General features: G+C 40.7%; 4 protein-coding genes across 5 annotated transcripts; 2 read left to right on the top strand and 2 right to left on the bottom strand.

Annotated features, from left to right (window-relative positions):
• Positions 1 to 151: 151 nt before the first annotated feature.
• On the bottom strand, positions 152 to 6,340 carry LOC109478008 (kelch-like protein 13). Its single transcript, XM_019779459.1, has 8 exons — positions 6,206 to 6,340; positions 5,251 to 5,338; positions 4,230 to 4,609; positions 3,486 to 3,663; positions 2,677 to 2,862; positions 2,051 to 2,202; positions 1,325 to 1,505; positions 152 to 772 (listed from the first exon to the last, which is right to left on the bottom strand). The coding sequence occupies exons 1-8, from the start codon at positions 6,338 to 6,340 to the stop codon at positions 339 to 341; spliced, it is 1,734 nt and encodes a 577-aa protein (XP_019635018.1). The 3' UTR covers positions 152 to 338.
• A 1,140-nt stretch (positions 6,341 to 7,480) lies between these two features.
• LOC109478152 lies at positions 7,481 to 12,729 on the bottom strand. Of its 2 annotated transcripts, XM_019779639.1 has the most exons (7): positions 12,164 to 12,729; positions 11,805 to 11,906; positions 11,256 to 11,552; positions 10,961 to 11,026; positions 9,657 to 9,986; positions 9,222 to 9,314; positions 7,481 to 8,865 (listed from the first exon to the last, which is right to left on the bottom strand). In XM_019779639.1, the coding sequence occupies exons 1-7, from the start codon at positions 12,648 to 12,650 to the stop codon at positions 8,414 to 8,416; spliced, it is 1,827 nt and encodes a 608-aa protein (XP_019635198.1). In that variant the 5' UTR covers positions 12,651 to 12,729; the 3' UTR covers positions 7,481 to 8,413. The 2 variants fall into 2 exon arrangements, with proteins under 2 accessions (XP_019635198.1, XP_019635200.1); XM_019779641.1 differs by lacking the exon at positions 9,657 to 9,986.
• Positions 12,730 to 12,964: 235 nt separating this feature from the next.
• LOC109478007 lies at positions 12,965 to 14,718 on the top strand. Its single transcript, XM_019779458.1, has 2 exons — positions 12,965 to 13,606; positions 14,648 to 14,718. Exons 1-2 carry the CDS (start codon positions 13,000 to 13,002, stop codon positions 14,716 to 14,718), a joined length of 678 nt encoding a protein of 225 aa, XP_019635017.1. The 5' UTR covers positions 12,965 to 12,999.
• LOC109478095 (ADP-ribosylation factor-like protein 5B) lies at positions 14,699 to 22,729 on the top strand. The gene is made up of 6 exons (XM_019779579.1): positions 14,699 to 15,095; positions 18,535 to 18,595; positions 19,039 to 19,186; positions 20,057 to 20,140; positions 21,437 to 21,588; positions 22,525 to 22,729. The coding sequence occupies exons 1-6, from the start codon at positions 15,050 to 15,052 to the stop codon at positions 22,568 to 22,570; spliced, it is 537 nt and encodes a 178-aa protein (XP_019635138.1). The 5' UTR covers positions 14,699 to 15,049; the 3' UTR covers positions 22,571 to 22,729.
• Positions 22,730 to 23,509: the final 780 nt, after the last annotated feature.

Below are 23,509 nucleotides of genomic sequence, written 5' to 3'. Positions count from 1 at the left end.
TGTATTGTAACTGTAGGTCATCTTAACAATAACGCGTTAACGGAACCGCTAAAAACTTTACAATCTTCACTCCAAACCCTCTGTTGGTGCTATTATAATATGAGTCTAATAAACTAAAAGTAACTTACTTTATGCGTTTTACACCCTGCCCCAAACATTGAACACTGTACAAATTTGAAATCCTACATCTACATTACATTCATGCAAGGAGCATCAAACAATATATAGACATCATGTTTACGTACTAATAAACTATAGTTGAAAGTGAAGAAGAAAACAAAATACTTGTGAAGATTTCAGGAGAATTATGTTTGTCATATACTAAAGTACAACATAAATCATAAGAACACGTAGTAGTGTTGCGTTTTGAGCTTAAAATGTTCGGACAAGAACACAGGGCACACCGCTCCGAATCGCTTGATGGGCATGGGCTTGGTTCTCGTTCTTTCGCCGGTGTCTATGTCAAAATATTCCACTTGCACCGACTCTTCTGGCAAAAAATATATAAAATCTTTCATGACCGCTGCGCTAACCCTTCCCAGACCCTCTAGCCCTGGAATAGTCCACCACAGGTCCTGATAGGGGTCGTAGCATTCCGCCGGTGCTATTTCTCCCCCTCCCAGGACGTAGAGTCTCCCCTGTAGGGCGCACATGGCATGACCCTTCCTGCGGTGCTTCATGTGACGCTTGTGAACGACGGTGTTGCTATCAGGATCGTACGTGTACAGGTCCGTTAGAGCGGCCAGGTTTGGTGTTTCACTGCTCCGGCCACCTGTGAGAATGTATCAAGTATAAAAGAAAACATTGCTTCCTCATGAAAACGTTGACGATAAAGTAATGTAAAGCCGAAATCATCACACGAGTAGGTACTAACGACACCATGCGGCAGAACAAGGTACTACACGTACTGGTCCTCTCCTTGGTGCTGAAAGCATTCACTTGGATATTTTGCCGGAACGAATGAGATTTATACGTCTACAACTCATTTTATCGCAAGAACAAGTAGAAATACTGCTGATGAGTGCTTCAAACGGTATTTGTACGTAAGCATTGGTCTAGTAAGTAAAACCTGAAATAGTTTTGCTGAAAATACAAAGATAGAACAAGCTTGTACCATGCACGCAAAAGCCTCTACCAGACTAAATACGCTGGCTATGAGTAGCCACCATAGGGTTCATTTTCCCGCGCAGATTCCAAGAGGAAATTTTACCCTACTGTGGCACACGCCCCTGGCCAATTATAGACCTAATACTTTTGCCAAATTCTACTATCCATAAAAATCCCCTAGAAAGGCCTGATGGAGGCTGGCAACATCTCTCCTCACCTGAGATGTAAATCTTATTGTGGAAGACGACTGCGGCGTGTCCGTGTGTCGCCCTGGGGAGAGGTGTGCCGGGATTCCACCTGTCCTCGTCGGGTGTGTAAGTCTCCACCTCAGCGGTGTCTTTCCCCAGTCCGCTGCCTGCCAGAGCCAGGATCTTACCTTCCCAAGTCACGCCTGGAAACTCGTATCTGTACAGGTAAATAAGGTAAATGTAGGGGTTACATCTGGCGTGTAACTCTCCACTTCAGCTGTCTTTCCCCAGCCCGTTGATGCCCAGAGCAAGGATCTTACCTTCCCAGGTCACGCCTGGAAACTCGTATCTGTACAGGGGTTTATATGTGGTAAATAGGGGGGTACATCAGGTAAATACAAAGGGTACATCAGGTGTGTAACTCTCCACCTCAGCCGTGTCCTTTCCCAGTCCGCTGCCGCCTAGGGCGAGGATCTTACCTTCCCAAGTCACGCCTGGAAACTCGTATCTGTACAGGGGTTTGACAATACTTGAGCTCATTTTCACTTCAGTTCGTGTAAAGTGCCTTTCCCAAGGGCACAATATCGGTGGAATGACTCGAACTGGGGACCTCTTGGTTCCGAGTCGAGCACTCTGCCGTTACGCCACACGACCTACATGTTAGGGAGCGAGTATGGGAGTCCGTCATACAAATAGGATGGCATCCAGGCTAGACAACAATAGTTTGAGAAGCAGGAAAACACATGACGATTGACGAACCTTTTCTCCCACATGTCTGCTATTTTCATCCAGCTGTTGAACCTGGGATCGTAGCGGAGCCCGGAGGCGCACAGCACGCCTTTAGCGAACCCGCCCAGCACGTACACAAAGTTGTCCATCATCACCACGGTGTGCCACGCCCTAGCAACTGGAGGAAAGAGCAAGAAAATATAAAATGATCGTTTAAGAATATGCAAACATTTTAAAGATATGAAAGCATTTGAGTTCAAAAGGTAACACATATAGCCATCTTAAAGTCATTTTGAATTCTTAGTTAGTAAAATCTATGTTACACTTTTTTACCACCAACAACACAGGGGACAATAACCTCCTTGTTTTCACCTAAGCGAAGTGAGGAAAGTGGTGTAAAGTGCTTTTCCCAAGGGCACAAGATCGGTGTTATGTCTGGACTCGAACCCGGGACCTCTCGGTTTCGAGTCGAGCACTCTGCCGCTACGTCACACGACCCACGACTTGGGGGAAATCTTCCAATTGCTTTTGTCAGTGGCAACTTTATCACTTTAGTATGTAGAAACCTTGAGACTTGTGGAGGCAGTACATGGCGTCACCATAAGGATGAACTGAACTGAACTGAACTTGGGACTAGGTTAGAAAATCAAACCTGGCATGTTGGCGAGGCGAGCCCAGTCAGGGACCTCTAGCGTGTCGTTGAGGAACAGCACCTCTGCGGTCCTTCCCTCGTCCATCCAGCCGCCCATGATGACCAGCGACTCGGTGTCCGCCCGGACCTGCGAGTCCGGACTCTGACACAGGTGGTGCATCAGCGGCGTGCTGTGGTAACTGAAACCTGTTCAAATAGGAAAATACATTAAAGAATGTTTCGATCTTAGAGAACACATGTTAGAGAATAGTTAACCTTTATTGTTACATCATACATACATGTATACTCTGTACGTAAGATGACGTTATCCACACATGTATTTAGCTTTGTTAGATCTTTAGTTAAGTTGTAGAAGACCATACAAAAGTCTCTGTACTTTTTTTGTTGTGTCAATAAAGAATCTCTCTGTAAGTAGTATCAACGCTGGTAATTTGTTTCACTGGACACTCCGACGGTGTTACTTAAGAACATTGGACACTGAACAAGACTACTTCCTGAGAGGGGTGAAAGAGGCTATCTATACATCAGGACCCATCAGCCTTCACTCAACCGCGACGGAGGCCGACATCGTCTACCAGATATCTTTGACTCAGTGTTGACGTCAGACTTTAAAGAAGTCACGTGACAAGCCTCACTGGGTCAGTATACTGAGGAAGACCAGAGTGACTGGTCGAAAGCTCTAGGTGAGAGAAGTACTAGTATTTGTCGACAAAGATTTCAATCAAGATACTTTTAATTCTCTTTCAAATGTTCAAACATTTCTTGACAAATGCATTATAACATATACGGCGTTAGCATATATACCATACCTGTAGCGACTCTATTATGTGCCTCCTTGTCCCTCAGTACGAAGGGCGTAGTGAGCACCTCGTTATGTAGCTCTTCCCACGTCATCAGCGGGAAACGGACGGCCTCCAGTAGAAACTTCGCCTCGTACACACGGACTTCACGCTCGTACTCAACCCACTGCACTACCGTCTGGAATATCTAACGGGACGGTTGGGAGAAATACATGTATTAGAAATAAGAAAAAAAAGCTAACTGCAGGCACTACACAAATACAACGACAAAGATTTGACAGACAGAAATATAGGACACGGACTTCCCACTTGTACTCAACCCACTGCACTACCGTCTGGAATATCTGTAGGGATGGTTGGGAGAAAATTCAATATTAATAGTAGTTTAATGTAGTAAAACTGTACGTCACAATAGCGAAAATAGACCTATAAAATTACTCAACCCATTTCGCTGCAGTCTGAAAAATCTTAGCTAGTTATGTGGACAAAATTCAGTGTCAATATGTACATTAGATGCTGTCAAACTGCATTTTGGTTTGTCATAAGACTCTTAAGACGACCAGACCGATCGAATAAATACTAATGGTTTACGTACAAACATCAATTTAGATGGTAACTTGTGGTCGTTTTCGGTTAGGTTTGCAAAATCTGTGTTGTGATTGTGGTATCTGTGTACGCTCTGAATGTCTTTTGACTTGATAGGTTCAGTGTCTTGGCGCTTTTCTTATCCGGTGAATAGAATACAACCCTAACCTGCAGCTCACTGGCGTTCAATTTGTTGTTTTGCAGGATCGGCAGAAATTCCTCCCACGTAAGGTCCAAGATTTGGTCACTCTTCTTCTGCACCAAATCTTGAAACATTTTTGCCACAAAGTCCGTCGCCTCCTTTGCCAGCTGCTTCAGTCCGAAGGTGTTACACAGGTTCATGACGTATAAACAGTTGTCCAATGAGATCTCGTCTCTCAGAAAAGTCTCGCACAGCGCGAGAGCTGACGAGATTTGAAGATGGGATGCGGCGCAGACGACATCTTGGATGGTTTCCATGGAGACGGGGAGTTCGGATGTGTAGACAAAATCTAAAACGGTGGACAACCCGGCCAGAGTGATTCCGTGTAGGTAGATGTCATCTTGATCTGTGCGTGGCATGGCAGAAAATGAAGAAAATTATAATTGTTTTACAATGGAAGATGCGAAAGATGACAAAAATTAAGAAATAAGACATTGCGTTAAGGGGCCTTAAGGGGATTTGCCTTTAAAGAAACTATATCAATAGTTATTTTTTAAGGAAGGGAGGAAGGAAGGAAGGAAGGATGGATGGATGGATGGATGGATGAAAGGAAGGGAGGAAGTCGGAGAAGTAGGAAGGATTGATGGATGGAAGGAAGAGAGGGAGGAAGGAAGGAAGGTCTGAGGAAGGAAGGAAGAAAGGTAGGTACGAAGAAAAGAAGGAAGGAAGGTAGGAAGGATACAAGGAAGGAAGGATACAAGGAAGGAAGGAAGGTAGAAACCATGGAAGGAAGGAAGGTAGGTAGGAAGGAAGGAAAGAAGGAAGGAAGGGAAGAAGGGAGGAAGGAAGGTAGGAAGGATACAAAGAAGGAAGGAAGGTAGAAACCATGGAAGGAAGGTAGGTATTAAGGAAGGAAGGAAAGAAGGGAGGAAGGAACGAAGGAAGGTAGGAAAGACGCAAGGAAGGAAGGTAGAAACGATGGAAGGAAGGAAGGAAGGAAGGAAGGAAGGAAGAAAGGAAGGAAGAAAGGAAAGACAGCATACGTACCTATCTCCCTCATCCCGCATGTGAACATGACGGAGAAGTACTCGCTAGTAGAGGCCAACACAGTCTTGTGTACGGCGAACGGCTTCTCCTGAACACAAGAAGCACAGATATCGTTCGATATCGGAAGAAAATGAAAACTTTACTTAGTAAAGACTGTACAAACAGCAATTGCTGTAGACGATTCTCGATACAATAAGTAGTAGTAGTAGTAGTAGTAAGCCTTTATTTAAACTCGAAAGCTTGTTCGGTTACAAATGACCGCTTTTCAACAAGGTCGAGGGTGAGGGCGGGGTCACGGATTACAAATCAAACCAAAATATAATACAAAATCAAAACAAAGTGCAAATCAAAATATGATACAAAAATAAATAATAAATCATCAGTCCGTTATCAGTCCAAGTTCCTTATCATACTTCTAAATGTTCCCAATGACTGGGCTGCTCGTACATGTGGTGGCAAGGAGTTCCACACAGTCGCCCCCGAGTACCTCAGTGACCGCCTGTACACTTCCAGTTGGGGCCTCGGTATGATGAGGTTGTCCAATGTGCTCTGTCTGGTGGATCTGGAGGCTGCGTCTCTATACCGGATGAACACCCCTCGCATATATGGTGGTAAAGAATTGTCCAAGGCCCTATACACTATCATGGCTTTATGTTGACGATGTAGACTTCTCACGGACTTCCATCCCAGACGAGAGAGGACTTCCCGTGATGGTGTTCTGTACGGGGCTTTCAAGATCAATTTTCCTACGCGGTTCTGCTAATAATATGTAATAAGTAATAATATGTTTCAAACACAGGTTTCATGTGTTGTCTATTCATTATTGTTTTTATCTAGCTCTCATAGCGGCCCACTAACTTTGTGGAATGGATGGAGGTAGGGAGGGTAGGATGGAGGGTGGAGGGCGGGAGGTTGGGAGGGTACAATGGAAAGAAAAAGAAAGAAATTCTTGAGCACTGACCTCAGCCCACAGCGTGACGTCACACAGCGTCTTGCTCTGTCGCATCTTGTGGAAACCGCCCAACATCTCCGCACTGTGTGCCTCGTGTCGCACGACTTTCCTCCCGCTGTCGTCTGCAGACGTCGCCATGTTGGACAGTCGGTTTATGACACACTTAATGGACAGGGATGATACGTCATATAACTTCTAAGGATGGGGCAATAGATAGACGCTTGCAGCTTATTTGAAATCCTACAACTTAAAAACTGTTTGAGCATTTACTTTCGAGTCTGGGAGACTTTTTATTTTACATGACCGTCTGAGACATTGCTGAGGAAGTTTTTATTTAAATCATATCCAACGGGTCGACTCTAAACAATGGATAATTAGTGATTTGTCCCCGTGTTATGACTGTCAACCAAATGTCCTTCGATTCATACCAAATAAAAAGGGATGACCGTTTTGGGAGAAAACAAATACATTACCACGTGGTACGTCCTTCAGCTGTCATAGACACCAACAGCTGTATCTAACACGCTGAAAAGTACAATCAAACATTTTCTTTATTGTATGATACTATTAAAGTACCCATTGTTATTGTCACACTCTATGGTCATTGTCCTGTGAATGTATAAATGGTCTTTTTGTTCCAGGGATTTGTACATGTAGATCGTGTGTCCACTGTAATTGCTATTTCTGTCGCAGTATGTAATTCAACCCCGCTCAAAGCTCTCTGTCAATCAAATGACGTCACAGTACAGATGCACCCGCTTGGGACGCACGGAAATGTTATTCACACTGTCATATGACATATGTTACTGTTGGGTAGAAAAGGGAAAGATAATTTTGATTGAAAAATATTAATTCTCAATCTGGATTGAATAATCTTTCATTTCGTCGTTGAAGGTTGGACATCCAGGTAGACATGTTTTTTTTGAGAATCTTTCATATCATATCCGTGGCTTAAATTACTCTTGTTATATCGGCAGCTGTTTCAATACTTGTAGTACGTCCCTGATTTAGGTATTAGATTATTTGTTATTAGTCGTTGTGTGTCACATGTATACTGCGACCTGACGTCGCCCTAGACGGCAACACCTCATTGTGCTAAATTCCAAGTTAATAAGTGTATACCGAATTGCTATATTGAACCCACCATCAAGGAATCCAACATACTGTATTTTAATTTATCAACATATATCTACTTAGTGCATGGCCTATGGTAATTGAGCGACAATTATATTTGGTTACAGTAGGTGTCTTTTATTACGAAAGAAATTGAATACAAGGTAGCAACTCAATTTGAAGAATGATACAACTGACCTTTTTAAAATCAACAAAAACTTGTCTTTTATATTGCAGTTGACCGTGTAAATGGGGTTTGGTCAAACAATTATATGTACATGTAGTATATAGATTATGGATTGTAATCCATAAATATAGATTATATTATACACAATATGTTCTTAATGTAACAGGCACAGCTCAACACAACACTTTGGAATGACATATATAAAATCAAAATCAGTGACGTTTCTAAAACACGGTCTGTTAGCAATCTTTACAATAGAAACATAAAATATATTTTACTCATTATAGTGAAATTGTTGCTAGACAAATACTGGTGGTTCTAGGTGACTGAAGTCAGTCCGAAAATGTACAGTGTGAAAATTGGTGCAGGATACAAAAACGCTACAAACACTATTTACACTGACTATTTACAGATGAAATATTGTGTTACAATGTAATACAATATTTGGCAGTGTAAAAGCTTATTCACATCTAATCATGTAAGCCATCCCTTGACTGAGACTGTAATTCTTGAATACTAGTAGTACAATATGCAACATAGTCTTGTGTTGATGACATGTAGAATAACGATGATAATTTTTTACTGTTCCTGACTTGATTGCCTTAATTAACTTAATTAGTAACGTTCAATATTGTTCATACACAAGTACAAATACACTTGCTCGTTTGTGTTTAGTCGAGGAGGTTAAGATCTCTTTATAAACCCTCCTCGGGAAGTCAAACTATTGGAATTTGGTAGCCTGCATTATCAAAATTGTTTGTGCCAAAATTATTTGTATAAACATTGGCATTCATACTTTAGATATATATGTTTGTAATAGTAATCATTCATTACGACAATATTCACATCTTAAGATAATGTTTTGGCTCATCATCAGGACACAGGATAGATAATACAGTATACTAGCGTGACTAAGGAGGGAAGTACAGTCTCTTTCTCAGTCCGTCATGGCAGTAAAACTTGTCACATGCGCTGTAAACTTTTGACATCATAGACACAAAATCTTCGCTTTTTCCATACTCTATCAGAGTCTTAGCCAGTGTTCTGATGTAGTTTGGACTACTGGACAGGCTGAGATAACAATCTTGGCTGTCATGATCTACTACTTCGAAAAACATATACATACTCATAGGGTTGGGTCTTAATCTTGCAGGTATATGACAGAAAATCAGCATTGGTTTATCGTTACGACTTTGATACCTGACAATGTCATGAATCATTCCGTGTGGGATATCAGATATGCAACAAAATACATGACAGTCCTGATCAACTCTACCTCCTGGCTGGATTGCACTCGACAAGTCGAAATCTCTCACAATTTTCGTCGCAAAATGCAAACTTTTGAAGGCGTCTGCGAGTAACTCTGAAAGATAAAATACGAGGCAGAGATTTCTGCATTTCAGTTGTAAAAGACTGTCGACTTACTCTATCAATGGACTGTGATTTGCTTGAGCTACAGAAGAAGAGAAACAAAATCTATTGGATATTATGTTACAGTAAATGACTCATCTCTGCGTTGGGAATTCTCTTTTACATGTGATAAAGATAATGTAAAATAATTGTGATGACAGGCCAGTTGAAAGCGACGCTAGTCATAGAATTGCCATTTAGAGGAATCGTCGCATAATTTTTTGCCAACCAATTCAATAATAAAAAAATTCAAAGACGGACAGGGTCCGAACATTAACATCTCATACATGACATAAGAAATAAACCAACCTGATTCTTCCTTCATTGCAGAGGTGTCAAGATCTGCGTCTATGAAAATCAGTGCGGTTCCACGGGATTTGTGGGTCATCCTGTAGAACGGACCTAAAAAAATTGTTTTCAAGGTGAATTTAAAAAAAAGGGTATGACAAGCTAGGCATCAGTGTTTGCAAGGTCTAATGACATACAATTTGATATATCAATGATTTACATGATTTGTCGTACATCCTTGGAGAGAACTGAAAAGTGGTGGAACCATGCTAGGATGATACGAACGTCATTATACAATACATGTACCACTATATGCATGTATCTTTAACAAAGAGACTGGCCAGTGTCTAACCTCTTTACAAAGTCATTTTGTCCAAATATACCAGTGTGATATAAGAATCAATGAATCTCAGTGCACTGTAAAATGATAACTCGCAAAATTTTGCTGAATGTTACCTGCATCATCTTTCTGCCGGCTGATGATGGCTTTTGGGGAGGATACCTCTGTTGACAGCCTTTCGACAATATCTGGATGTTCAATCCTTAATATGTCTAAAAACAAGGCAGGGTGACACGACCTCCTTCTGGAAAGCATATCCAGAAGCGCCTCACTCTCTGCATAATCACTGTCTAGAATAGACTGTCGGAATATCTTATCCTGGTCTGACCGTTCCAAAACCCGCTTGTGAATCATATGGGGAATCACTTTCATTGCGTTTATGTTTTCTTTGAGTAAATCGTAGTTGTTGGTGATGAGGTCCTGGATGTCAACATGTGATGCTTGGCCTACAGGGAACAGAAAACATATGGAACGAACGTTTAGTAACATATTCTTATGGATGTTGCTTACTCTACGAATGGACTAGAATTTGTTTATTTGTTTACAGGAAAAATTCTCGCACCTCATCTAGCTATAGGTTTACGTAGATATGTTGCAAATTAACAAATAATTGTATCTTAAGTAGTTGAGCGAGCACTACGTACGTCTATGTGTGTGTGTGTCTGTGTGTGTGTGAGTGTGTGTGTGTGTGTGTGTGTGTGTGTGTGTGTGTGTGTGTGTGTGTGTGTGTGTGTGTGTGTGTGTGTGTGTGTGTGTGTGTGAGTGAGTGAGTGAGTGAGTGAGTGAGTGCATGTGTATGTATGTGTGTGTGTCTATGTGTGTGTGTGCTTGTGTGTGTTTGTGAATATGTACGTGTGTGCACGGTGGTGTATATGTATGTATGTGTGTGTGTGTCTGAATATGTACTTAGTATATGTGTGTACGGTGGTGTATGTGCATGTATGTGTCCGTGTGTATTTGTGCGTGTGTGTTTCTATATATGTGTGTGTGTGTTTCTAGATATATATAGAATACAACACGGTGTATTCCGTATCGCCCGAGGTACCGAGGGTGATGCGGAATACACCGTGTTGTATTTTATTTATGTCATACCCACCCAAGAAAACGCGCCTTTCAATGCGAAATGAGCGAAAATTTGTTGTCCCTAAACCCAAAAAATGCGACAACATCAATTCCAACGTCCGAGTTTTGTATTCGAATTTCGAAATCGGTGCACACGGTTAGGCCGAAACGCGTTCGAATATCGTTCCACGGAACATTTGGAAGGCCCGGGCCGTACGCGTAAAGAACCCCCGGGCTGTACCGCTAGTTATCACACGGGCCGGAACACCCGTATCGAACGTAATCGCGGCCCAGGTAGGACATAAATATATATATGTGTGTGTGTGTGTGTATGTGCGCGCGCGCCTTCTGTACTTACCTGGACCTTTTTCTAGTTTAGGGACGAATCTACTCTTGTCGTCGATACGCTCTTCAACAGCAGCATCTAGAACAAAAAAGTAAAACGTAAAATATAACCGCCGAGGTTATGCCTCACACTTCACCGATAGCACTCGGTCGCCCCAAATGTGTACCCTATGCGCCCTACATAATAAATTGTGTGTACAACTGGTGGCCGAACACTGCCTTACATTCCCCAGGGTACCAAGAAGCCACAGTGTGTTACGTCCGCTAGTTTTGCTCCAGTTTTATGTTAATAAGTTTTCCTTACGTACCTTGTTTAGGATCAGCTCCCTCCAATAGTTGTACGATGTCTTCATACGGGCATGTTCCTTGTCTTTGGACCTCCTTCAGGGACTGTATGAAAGCTTCAATGGCAGATGACGAACGTTTAGCAAGGATAAACAGCAGCTGTTCTGTCCGTTCTTCTTGGGCGGCCTTGTCGTAGATTTTATCCACATCATCGTCAGTCAAAACACCCTTTTCTTTCAGACAGCCGGTGATGTGGTGTGCACGAATGGTGCCCTTAAGCCGACGGTGGTGCTTCCGTAGCTTTTCGTGGTGTGTTTTCTCTGTAATTAAAACACAAAAATTACAAACTTGAAATTTCCGATTGGAGTAATACTAAATGTACTAATAGACAATGCCATATATAATGACGTCTGAGCTTTTCATAGGCTCCGATGTAAGAACAAAATCTGTTCTTTTGATGGAAGAACAAAATCTGTTCTTAACTACATGTAGTCCATTGTACTGTAGTCTATACATGCATTTAACGTTTCAATATTCAAATACATTTTTTAAGATAATATAAAAGAACATACCTGCACGGACAGTCTTCTCCGTTGTTTCTTCCAGTTCGCGTTGGGGTACCTCAACTGTTTTCCCTTTCATGGAACTTTCCGACGACAGGCTTTCCTTGGGGCCTACAACAAGATGTCAAAGGGTAATCTTTACATACGTGGAGTTTGTATTTACGGAGTGACAAAGGGAAAATTAAAAAAAATGGACTGAAGCTTTGGGTAGTGCATATAACCACAGGTGGAGTTGCTTAAAAAAATGCCGAATAAGCTGAGAAAACAACAGCTCCATTAGCCCAGTACTTTATGGCACCTTATTTCAAAGCAATTTGTAAAAATGAATGTAAATTTGTCAAAAGGGTGGAAAACGTTTGTCAACATACTTGTACTTCCGGGTTCAGTCAATTCTGTATCTAGCTCTGATCTTTTTTCTTTTTCCTCTTCTTCTTCTAAGTAATGTAGAAACTGCTGTTCGCCATCGACGGGGCCCGGGCCGTGTGTTTCCCTACGTTTTGACAAACACTTCTTTACTGTGCGCAGAAACAAAAGTCTTTTTAGTCTGTTCTTGGGGAAACGTCCCGAAAAGAATTCGACCTCGTCTTCCGGTAGTGGTCCTCTGCCTGGGCCGTCTTCGTCACTGCTGGACGACTCATAGTCTCTTGGAAATGAGATCCCAGTTCCACTGAGGAAGCAGTGCCCTTCTCCTTCCTGGATCAAGTACAAAGCCCGTGGCCATTTTCCTGCCTTAATTGAGCTTAAATAGCACTTCAGACACATGGGCATATCCTCGGGAAACCCCATGATGTCCAACTGCCCTTCGCCTTTCCATGTACATGTTAGTTTGTCCTCCCAGGAATCGGATTCCATCATGTCGTATCCACAGTTTTCTCCGCCCAGCAGAAAGTTACTTACGCCAGAGAAACATGTCCGCCAAACACCTTTTGTTTAGGAAACAGAGAACAGGTAGGTTACGCGCTGACTTTCACGTCACATGACTGGTTCATTGTACGCCATTGGTGCCACTCACACGATGTTGCCCGGTGATCGATTACGTCAAACAGGTGTGCAGGGACTGTTCATTATATACACAAGAGGCCAAGGTCAATCTAGCACACACCAATTAATACTTTTACAATAGTCAGTAGGTAGGGATGAGTTACATAATGAATCTTCCCGAGGAGGAAGTATTGACAGCGCCAACTGAGTTCTTCTGTTCGTCATGGCCGCCAACACGAAAATGGACGAAATGAAACAGTATTTTCACTTTCCTCGCGCTTTCGAGCACAATCGCACGTTTATTACGAAGACGAACGATGTGACTGGCTGTCACGACCTCCGCTACCTGTTGGAAGCTCAGTCCAAGGGGTTGATCGTCGCCGCAGTTGTGACAGACGACCTTCCCGACGGGGTGTACAGGGTCCTTCTGACATGTCGCCTCGACGTTGACCCACCAACCAACAATCCAAAAACGATCCAAAAGAGGCAAAGGAGGCAGAGCAGGCAAAGGGGGCAAAGGGAAGCTCAAGGACAACAAACTGTACCAAATGATATGAAGACATTTGAAAGGTCCCAATGCACATTCTGTGACTGCATCAATCGACTCGCGACTGACAAGAAGCTGTGTGACCAATGTACCAAACATTTGAGAGCCATAAAGTGTAAAAGACTTGGACTTCTTTTCAAGTTTGAGCCAGTCGTGAAAACTGTCTACGATCCGGCAGTCTGGCCAGACGAACGTCTTGCAGAATACTGTCTGAGGGCATACGACGAATCAAAGAGTATGGGGAGGTCGCAACCTGAAGTTAGCGGAGTTATTGAATGGGAAGGCAAATTCACAGAAAATGGCAAAGACTATTGGATTGCCGGATATGAAGAGGATTCAAAGATTACGAACTTTTACTTTTGCCATCATGACGATCGACGGTTAAAATTTGTTGCATGATAAACTTTAGAAAACAGTTGAAATGGCCGAAATGTCATTATCAACTGTACTGAAATAAGTGTAATTGAATCTTACATTCTGCAACTGTGAGGATGCACAGTAGGATTCTCGTGACCAATGGTTCATTTTACATTTAATACCGTATTTCTATTTAATTATTATTTCGGACACTAGGATAGCAATCTGACAATATCATGGGTCATTATCCTCACTGTTCATATGACTCAGTAGTGTGTCAAACAAGTCATCACGATATGATAGCAAAATGGATGTCAGAGAAATATCACCTCGAATCATAACATCATTATAAGTCAAACAAGTTATACAGCTATTCCTCTGATCTTCTTTAGGTTTGGCAACCACCAAGATTTGTTCCCAGTCTGACTTAACTGCTGATAAGCTTATAGTTTAGACCACAACCTCCATTTATTACTACCGTGAATTACCGGAACTATCATGTTTGTATGATACGTGTACTAGTATTCTAATATTCATTTGATTTTTGCTTGACAGACCTATTTAGAAAGAGTAGTCGTAGGTTGAATTATTTGTATAATTTGTGATTTTAGTAGATCAATAAAGTTCTTTGAGTATTTTCTTTTATGGATTCATTGTTTTGTCTGTCTACGTCTCTTTGCATTTTTAGTGTCCGTTCTATAGCCTCTACCAGGCTTCGGGAGGCGGCTGGAAAGAGTAGAAATCCGCCAAATAGAGAGGTAACATGCCAGGGCAGTTGTTCTGCTGGAGAGAACAGTTTGCCTGGCCAATTGGACATTGCGTTGAACCTTTCTGTTTTCACTTGTTTTTAACGATTTTTCCATGGAAGGTTCATTGGAGATGTATTTATTTTAATAGTCTCATAAATCTGTAATCTAAAAAAATAGGACTTCCATTCTTTAAAAAGTAAACGTGTTCCCCTTTGCAGACTTGGTATACTCCAACCTCGCGAGAATCAGCGAGACCCACACCGAACGCACAGAGCGCATGCGCTGGTAAATTTAATGTGGCAATAGCCGAGTGTGTCACTTTTTTTTGTTCCGGTTACTCATTTCTGTACCTTTGGGCGTTTCTACGAACTTTCACCGGGAAAACCCGTCGGAAATAACTCCGGAAGCTACGTAGCCAGTCCGATCTACAAGTGGAAGTCGTCAGAATCTCAAAATTCGGTGTGAAGCGAGGAGTAAAGTAGTACGAAGGCCCAGCTGGACCGTTGTGTTGAGAATTTTTCAACGGTGACAGTTGCTTTTTCCCCTGGGGACTTTCCCCCTTTCCCTTGTGGCTTGTTTACCTGGACATTTCCCCCGTCAGCCGACACACCTATCAGGCGATGGGGTTTCTCTTTTCAAAATTATGGAGTCTTTTCAATAACGAAGGTAAGGAATTATGTGTGTGTGTGTGAGACGTATGTTGACCTAGATTTTGATGTGTTTGAAGTTCATCTCTAAATCTAACTTAGTTTAAATATTACGTACTGTTTTGGTGTAGTGTCACGTTTTTTTGCTTGATGTTTTGTTCAACATTCCCTATTCTTTTGTAAAATGCTAAGGTTACTAGTATGTGTCAATCATTTTTTTCTTCCATTCTTTAAAAATTCTTTTATCTGTTAAAATTTTAAATGCCGGTTTTGACACCTTCACTGCAGAAATTACCCAGTGAATGTCCCCCTCAGCTTATTATCATAACAAAGTACTAGTATATTGTTTTCCGACAATAGACCAGAGAAGGTCTGTTATATAAACAATATCATCACATCTGGCGTGTTTTCGGTTCCATATTTGGTCTTGTTTCGTTTGACAATTTAGTTTTGACACCCTCTCGCCAAAAACTATCCTCACCTCTTATTGGTATAACAATGATTTTCTTTTTATGAATGATTACCAAATTATTCCCAATGTACTCAAATAAATTATTGGCTTGCTTATATCTTGAACTACAAAATGTATTTTGTACGTTTATTTTAACACCTTGCAACTCACGTATTGGTTTAACCTATTTCCTATGTTTGCCACGTATCAACCACAACAAATCCGGGTTTGGGAGCTATTCTATATTGTAAATCTTAAAGAATACCTTTAAATTGACGACTATATTCACTGAAAAATGTAGAAAACGTGATTTACAAAGATAAAAGAAAACGTGAAAAGGGTCTGCTCAACGGAAACCCCCCTCCCACTCACCGGCCATGTGTGTCATAGGGAGCTCTGACGTCATGGCATCACCTGTTTAAAGTAAACTGACGCAAGTACCGGTTAAGAAAAAAAAACGGCACGTCAATTTTTAGCTTACCTTTCACTCACACAGTAGCAAATAACATAAGAATGTGCTGCCTTGCAGTTTCATTCATTTATAGGCTTTAATAAACAAAAGAGTGCAAGTGTGATAGACATTTTTCAACACTGGTTGATACGTTAATACCGGATACAGTCAAGTTGTATGGAAACATAGACTCTTTAGTAAATTACTGTTTAGGAATGACCTTGGCATTCAAAGATTTTTAAAAGTAAGATCTTATGCTGCAAATATTGAAAGATGAAATCACACAAATGTTACAATAAATTACATGTTAAGAAGAACTAAAGGCCCATAAGTACTAGTAGTAGTAGTCTATGCTGACCTCCCTAAGGCCATGTTGTCTGTTGGTAATTACAAGCAGTGGTCGAAATACTTTTTATCAGTGCTCTGCAATATTGCAGAAGAGTCAAAATTTCGTCCTGCAATTTGGAAATACTTTCTGCAAATACACAAGCCCCCATATCACAACCTTCTGAAACCAATAATGCCTATTTTTACATCATATATATATAATGGTATAGCTTTGTAAATCTGTAGCATTACTGAAATTCTTCAAAATATCACTCTTTTAAATATGTTCGGACCGTAAAATTTTATCGGTCCGGTCCACAAAAACCGAAACGTCGGTGGACCGGTTTTTTTGACCGGAACAAAAATCCATATTTGTTGTTACTGAATAACTGATGATCACTACATACAAAGAAGCCTGCCAGGAAAATGAAAATCCAGCCTTCAAATAAAAGAAGTTTACCTTAGTCTCCGTCTCTCTCATTTTGCAACAATATTTTCCCGTATTTTGGTACCGATAGTCATCTAGAAATCATAAAGGACAAGTCTACGGGCCGTGCTTGGTTCGGATCGAGCCGAAAATCACTGATTTTACACCATATGGTCACAACTGTGATGCACGTAAATTTTCACTCGAAATGAGAAATTACCGCCCAACAAAACGGACCATTAGGTTCCCAGTGCTGTATTTCTCTTTTGTTCATGGGATCAACTTGTTTTCTTTGCTTGAATCGTGCAAAATACCAAGGAAAAACATCGAAATTTCGGCAAATTAACGCCGAGGCGAGTGTGGTTTTTCGGAGGAGCCATGTTTCCTTTGCCGTGTTGCCTGCTGGGAAATGCTCAGCGAAAACTGCCGAAAATTGCCGAGGCAGTTGTCGGGTCCTCCCGGGAGACGAAATCTAACATCGGAAAATGGCGAGTGCCCATATTTGGTTATCGTCGCCTTTCGTCGCCTTGTCGAAATCGTTCAACTTTGACCCCAAATTCCCTTATATGGGACCATTACAGTCTGCTGGAAAACGCCGGCAGGTTCGTGCGGCGCAGGTTTTCGATCTATTCACAGCGCCACTGCTTTGCTAATTGAAAACTATTGAATCCGAAGCCTATTTTTTCCTTCTGCAAAATTGCAGATTGTAAGATTTTTTCTTCTGCAATCTTGAAAATCTATCTGCAAATTGCAGACTGCAGACGGGTATTTCGAACACTGACAAGTAAAAAGTATTCAAGAAGACCAATTATTTTACTTAGGGCTCCAGATTTCTTTCTTTGTAGTAATTGTACATGTAAGTTGTTAGGATTACTTGGTAAGTTTTAAGTGTTGATGTGTGCTTGGCAACAAGTTACAAATATCCCCTGCTGTGTAACTGAAATATTTTGGAATCTTTGCCTTGATTTCTATCACTCTTTATGTTCCTAAGTTACATTAGAAAACCACAACATTGAAAAGCGTGTGTCTTGCATATACATTGTTTAATGTGCACTTAAACATCAGATATTCCTTAAGTGTCATCCTGGTAGCATCTACCCAGTAATGATCTCCCAAAGGGAAGGCAATCATCTCAGACTCTGTACAAGTCAACTGATGTGTAAGAATATTGGCTCAGTGTCAGACCAGGGTGTCAGACAGTCACTGTGTTACACTCTTACAGGCTAATCTGTGAGGAAGGGTTGTAACATATGTGTCCTTGGCAATCTTCACATGATACTGATACAGTATTTTTTTTATATTAAAGAGAGATTTATACTAGGGTGTTATAATACTGGATTATAAAGGTGTTTTCGTTGATATAAGTGACATACAACTATTACAAGGGTAGCCTGGGTGCCATCCTCCGTAGTATTCGCCCGCTCCCTAATGTCGCTAGGTACCATTCAATTTCAGTGTTGCAGAATCATCAGCAAGTTGATGTTGGCTACCTTAACCCCCAAGACCAAGACCAGACCATGGGCGAATACTACTGAGGGTGGCACCCAGGATAATACAAGGGTGTTACCCCCTCAAAATTTATAGCCTGTTATACTTGCGTGCAGTTTCTCTCCAGTGTGTTTCTGACCTTTTGAAATACATGTACATGTTTATAGTACTTGATTAACGATCATCTGTCAAAACTAGTAGCAATGTATCTGAAGCTAGACAATCTATTGTATTTGTGGCTTTGTCACAATGGTTTAAGTTGGATGTGTTGCAGATATGAAAATATGAATATCTGTTCTTTATCTTTTTTGCAGAACACAAAGTAATAATAACAGGTCTAGACAATGCAGGCAAGACAACGATATTGTATCAATTGTAAGTATTGTTCATGTTTGATGTTCAGTTTTCTGCCTTTTCTCAGTTTTTCACTTGTTAAATCTACAGTTTTTCACCTCTATAGTTATTGAATTAGAAAAATACAACCATTTTCAAAACATGTAAATACCATACATGCCTTATAGCCTACTGTACAGTTTTGATTACTTGTTTACATATTTGATATTTAAACTAAAAATAGCTAAACTTGGACTACTGAGTACTGTGTTACATAATTGGGAGAGAGATTACATACTAGTAGTTGCTGATCATACAATATTTATTTACGTACTAATAGGTTACATAGCTAGCTATATATAGGCTGATTCAAAATACCACCTGTATATGCAGGTAAAATTAATTTAGAGCTGTACAAGCATTTCTGATGTCTAGCTCGTATAGCAAAAGAGAAAACATCATGTCTCCTTGTTTCTATCCCCAAGTCTAATGAATGAAGTGGTCCACACGTCTCCAACCATCGGCAGTAATGTGGAGGAAATCATCTGGAAAAACATCCACTTCGTCATGTGGGACATCGGGGGCCAGGAATCACTCAGAGCATCATGGAACACATATTATACTAATGCACAGGTAGGGCAGTGGTCTGGTCTGTTTTTGTTTTTGTCTGTTTTCTTTTAATGCCCACGATCATGATTCATGATAATGATCATTCTGGCATAGTCATTAACACCTGTGCAAAGTGAGGAAAGTCGTGTAAAGTTAGCCTCCATAGCACGCCAAAAACTGGGGGTTTTGGGGGTCTTCAGGTTTTTGGGAGTTTTTGTTTGCTATTTTCTTATTGCATATAGACAACATAGATGGCCTGGTTGAATTACAGCCGTGTGTAGAACTGGGCTAACCAGAAAGCAGCTGAAGACCACCAAACCCCCAGTTCTATAAGTCTGCTACGGAGGCTAGTGCCTTTCTCAAGGGCACAAGGTTGGTGACTTGGCAGGATCTGAACCTGGGACCTCTTGGTTCTGAGCTCTGCCATTATGCCACACGACCCCACAACTGTGTATTCTGTACTACCGTCTGTTCAAAAATAGAAATTATGCAAGACTTGTGGTTAAGGTTCACTTTGATGCAGATAGAAGGTTCGAAGGTTATGTTTTATGTAAATGTTTAGTGCCGTGATTGTTGCCTGCAAGTATGTGGAGATGATACAAAGTCTAATCACCTTTTTTAATTCTGAAGCGTTTGAACTTAATTCAAATCTCTTGTGACACCCATAAGGATGGTTGAAGTTCTGTTTCAAGAGTTGAAAGGGGGAAAGCTAGGATACATATGTACTAGTACTAGTATGCATGAAGTAATCAACGTAATATTAGTAAGAAGAAACAGGTAGAGATATTATAATATTGATGGGGAGGGTAGGAAAATTTACTTACCATCTAGAATAGACTTTTATAGATTATTTATGTATCTAATAATATATATTTTCTTTTCTGTCCCATGCAGTTTTTGATTCTAGTCATCGACAGCACAGACAGAGAAAGATTACCCATCTCAAAAGAAGAACTGCACAAGATGTTAGCCCACGAGGTAAGCATGGTTTAAGTTAGTTAGGTTATAGTTATACATAGCATACTCAGCCAAGCCTTGTGTGAAATAGAATTGATTATACCTTAATAAAGGCATCTGACAAGTTAGCTGAAATGTTGACCAGGTGAAAGTGTTTTAGATTGTGTCATAAGAATAATATTTTCCAAAGGCAATCTATCAACCTGATCTTGAAACGCTTGAAGATTCTGCCAAGAGTTTTGTACTAAATTGTAGTATAGAAGACAGTATCAAGAAAGTCATCCCTTGAAGTCTGCTAAATGTTACTGAAAATCTACAAATTAAAACTCCAGTTGTTTAGCGTTGTTCAGTGCACCAAACACACCACAATTGATCTTTTCCCCATAGTTAAATCCCCATTGATCCAACACGGACTTTGCTCCATTCTTGAGAGCCCTTAACGACACTTGGCGTGTGTGCTTTTAACAGCCCACTCCAATACTCCTGTTGCTATTTTAGTCTAAATTTCAAGTATAACACGCACCTATAAATTCAAGTCTGTGGCGGAAAGGCCAACAAGGATACCAGTGTGTTTGAGTGCTGGTATCCTAGCAACTCGTGCTTGAAATGACACGGGTGACAATGTGGTACCCGGAGGTGAACTTTGTGGTTAGCTTGACCTTGGCAGTGAGGGTTATTGTTCAACCAAAGTGGTGTGATATTGCTGGAATGTAGGGCTTATCAAATATGTATTTGAAAAACTTGTAGGGACATCTAAGTGCATGTGTGGCAAATTGTTGATGTATTTAAACATACCCTGGCACTATAGCAGTCAGGTATTATCACGAACTGGAGATTTGTTGCTTGAATGAAAGAAAATGAGGCCTTTCCTTGCCTTAAGGGTATTTTACACTGGGCTTAAAATACTAGTACATGTACTCATTTTGTATAGCTGCACTTGTGCAGGAAATATTGAAAATTTACCTGCACCAGCTCCAATTTTACCTGCAGTACTTAACCTGCATATACATGGGCTATTTCCAGCCCTGCTACATGTACAAATGTTCATAGACTTCACAAATATAAGCATGATGTATGCATCCTGTGATTTTTTTAGTCAAAGTTTTTTATGTATAATATGCTACGGTGAGCAATACCTACTTGAGAGCCTCTATTTGCTCAGGTTTTTGTATTTTACCTGCAAAACACGGACTCCACCTCAGCTATGGCAGGCATGTTTTGCTAAATACCACAGGATTTAAAACCAAATCCTGCTCGAGCAAAGTATGACAGGAATGACTGATACGACCTTGACCCCACCATGTTCTCTGTTTGTAGGACTTAAGACAGGCGGCCATCTTGATTTTTGCCAACAAGCAGGACTTGAAGGGTTCCATGTCTCCAGCCGAGATCTCCCAACAACTCAACCTCACGTCGATAAAGGGCCACGGCTGGCACATACAGGCCTGCTGTGCATTAACAGGGGAGGGGTGAGTACTGGATTCTTAGACAAATAGTCATAGTTCTCACTAGGCTATTTGAGTATAGGGACCCCCTACGCTGTGATTTGGACCCCCTACGCTGTGATTTGGACCTCCTACGCTGTGATATAGACCCACTACGCTGTGATATAGACCCCCTATGCTGTGATTTAGACCCCTACACTGTCGTTCAACCAGAGTAGGGGTATTTTTTTGGAGACAATCTTCATGAATCTTCCCCAAAAATTGAAAATAACACTATTTTAGAACGTCTTGACCGGACAGCACAAACTATTTCGTGGTCAATTTTCCATTTCAATAATTAATTTTTTGTGGAATAAAATATTACCTGTATACCATAGCACTTGCCTTCTGTGGGAATTTATTACTGTAAGAAGAAAAGGTCATTGATGTTTTTGGGTCACTGACTCCTTCAGGAGTTGTGAACTAGATATTAAATCCCAAAGGAGATTTACTATGAATATTTACAACTGTGATTTACTTGGAAAAGGGACACGCATTTCAGTTGTGAAAGATCGAGATAAGGAATTTGGTTAGTCAACCCATTTCTGAAATTGTACTTCATTTCAGATTTCTTATAAAAAATCCCATTACATGGGTCAAAATTTCACCTGCTGTGTATGCAATTTAGCGCAAGTGAAACTGCAGTTGTGCATGTGTATTTCTACCGGTACCTGCACCTGACCTGCACTGGGCCATGACAAAACCAGCCCTAGACATTAGGGGAACATATGTCCAGTGGTGGTCAAAAACTGCCTTTCAAGTGTAAGATGGCTGTGGCTTTAAAATTCATCTGGATATTATAACAGTCATGTGGTCATACCATCTCTACATTTGGTGTTCCATGTAGCTGTTGTATAATGGGAGTGTTACAGTTTTTTTACTGTGATTGTTGATCTTACGTCTTTCTCTCTCCCTCCCCAGGTTGTACCAGGGTCTAGAATGGATAGCGCATCAGCTCAAGAAGTAACAGCAGGGGGTGACGGGAGTAGTTGTAGCAGCCAACTTGTACAGATGATGATATTTTGTAACTTAAACCACATTTTTATGGTACATTGTATTTGTAATACAATGCAGACTGTAACTATGTAAAACCAGTGAAAATTTAGTGTTTCATTTCATGAAGTGACGTTGTCGCAATATGGAATTCTTATTTCATGTAAAAACTTCGATTTTGTCCTTGTCCTTCTAAATCTAAGGACACTTGTCCACTGTTTCTTGAAATGTGAATCCATTTTAAAAATAAGATTACACCAAGGGTGTTGTATACGTCAATATAACATCCTTGCATACACATACCTTAGATTTTACTTAGCCTCAAAGTTCATCTGTGTTAGACAAAGTCCTTATCCTAACATTTTTTTGGAAAGTAACCTCCAACACTTAAAGATTGAACTCAAATTTCTGATCAGTTCGTATCAGGGAATGGCTAAGATTTGTGCTGTTTTTACAGGAATAATAAAAAAGGTAGACATAGTTACAGTCGGCACTGAAGTCCCTCATTTTGTAATTTCTTTTGACAGGGATGCTCACCAAACTCTTCCGGTGGGATGTTCCTATTGTTATCCTTAAGATGTAGTTTTTAAAGAAGCCAGAAGATAATAACAGTACATTTGAAATGCTTGTACAATGTACATCTGTGTCCACAGCCAGAGTCACAAAAATGACAGCTTATACATCTTATTATTGATCTAGAAATATATCTTTTGGCCATTCAACAGCCTTCTATTCAAAATAAAATAAAAGAGTGCAATTAACAAATACTGCACCATGAATTTTATAATAAAAGCAGGAGCTGCCATAGTTTGTATCTTTGTATTTGGACACAGAAAAACAGTGTTTCAAATCTCCTTAGAAGTGATTCATCTCTGCATATATGTATAGCTTCTAATTTTCTGCTAGGTGATGT

Source organism: Branchiostoma belcheri, unplaced genomic scaffold (genome assembly GCF_001625305.1).
Source record: "Branchiostoma belcheri isolate BF01 breed outbred unplaced genomic scaffold, Haploidv18h27 scaffold42, whole genome shotgun sequence".
NCBI lineage: Eukaryota > Metazoa > Chordata > Leptocardii > Amphioxiformes > Branchiostomatidae > Branchiostoma > Branchiostoma belcheri.
Note: the sequence above shows the minus strand (reverse complement) of the source record. Positions and strands in the feature narration are given on the sequence as shown.

Coding starts and splice junctions, on each gene's coding strand:
- LOC109478008 (XM_019779459.1), bottom strand. CDS start 6,340: ATGGCGACGTCTGCAGACGACAGCGGGAGGAAAGTCGTGCGACACGAG. Junction 5,339..6,205: donor CGCTGTGGGCTGAGGTCAGT/GCTCAAGAATTT, acceptor TCTTGTGTTCAG/GAGAAGCCGTTCGCCGTACA. Junction 2,203..2,676: donor TCGCCTCGCCAACATGCCAG/GTTTGATTTTCT, acceptor TCTTTCCTCCAG/TTGCTAGGGCGTGGCACACC.
- LOC109478152 (XM_019779639.1), bottom strand. CDS start 12,650: ATGATGGAATCCGATTCCTGGGAGGACAAACTAACATGTACATGGAAA. Junction 11,027..11,255: donor GGGAGCTGATCCTAAACAAG/GTACGTAAGGAA, acceptor TTTTTGTTCTAG/ATGCTGCTGTTGAAGAGCGT. Junction 9,987..10,960: donor TAAACTAGAAAAAGGTCCAG/GTAAGTACAGAA, acceptor TGTTCCCTGTAG/GCCAAGCATCACATGTTGAC.
- LOC109478007 (XM_019779458.1), top strand. CDS start 13,000: ATGGCCGCCAACACGAAAATGGACGAAATGAAACAGTATTTTCACTTT. Junction 13,607..14,647: donor CGGAGTTATTGAATGGGAAG/GCAAATTCACAG, acceptor TCCCCTTTGCAG/ACTTGGTATACTCCAACCTC.
- LOC109478095 (XM_019779579.1), top strand. CDS start 15,050: ATGGGGTTTCTCTTTTCAAAATTATGGAGTCTTTTCAATAACGAAG. Junction 15,096..18,534: donor GAGTCTTTTCAATAACGAAG/GTAAGGAATTAT, acceptor TCTTTTTTGCAG/AACACAAAGTAATAATAACA. Junction 20,141..21,436: donor ACAAGATGTTAGCCCACGAG/GTAAGCATGGTT, acceptor CTCTGTTTGTAG/GACTTAAGACAGGCGGCCAT.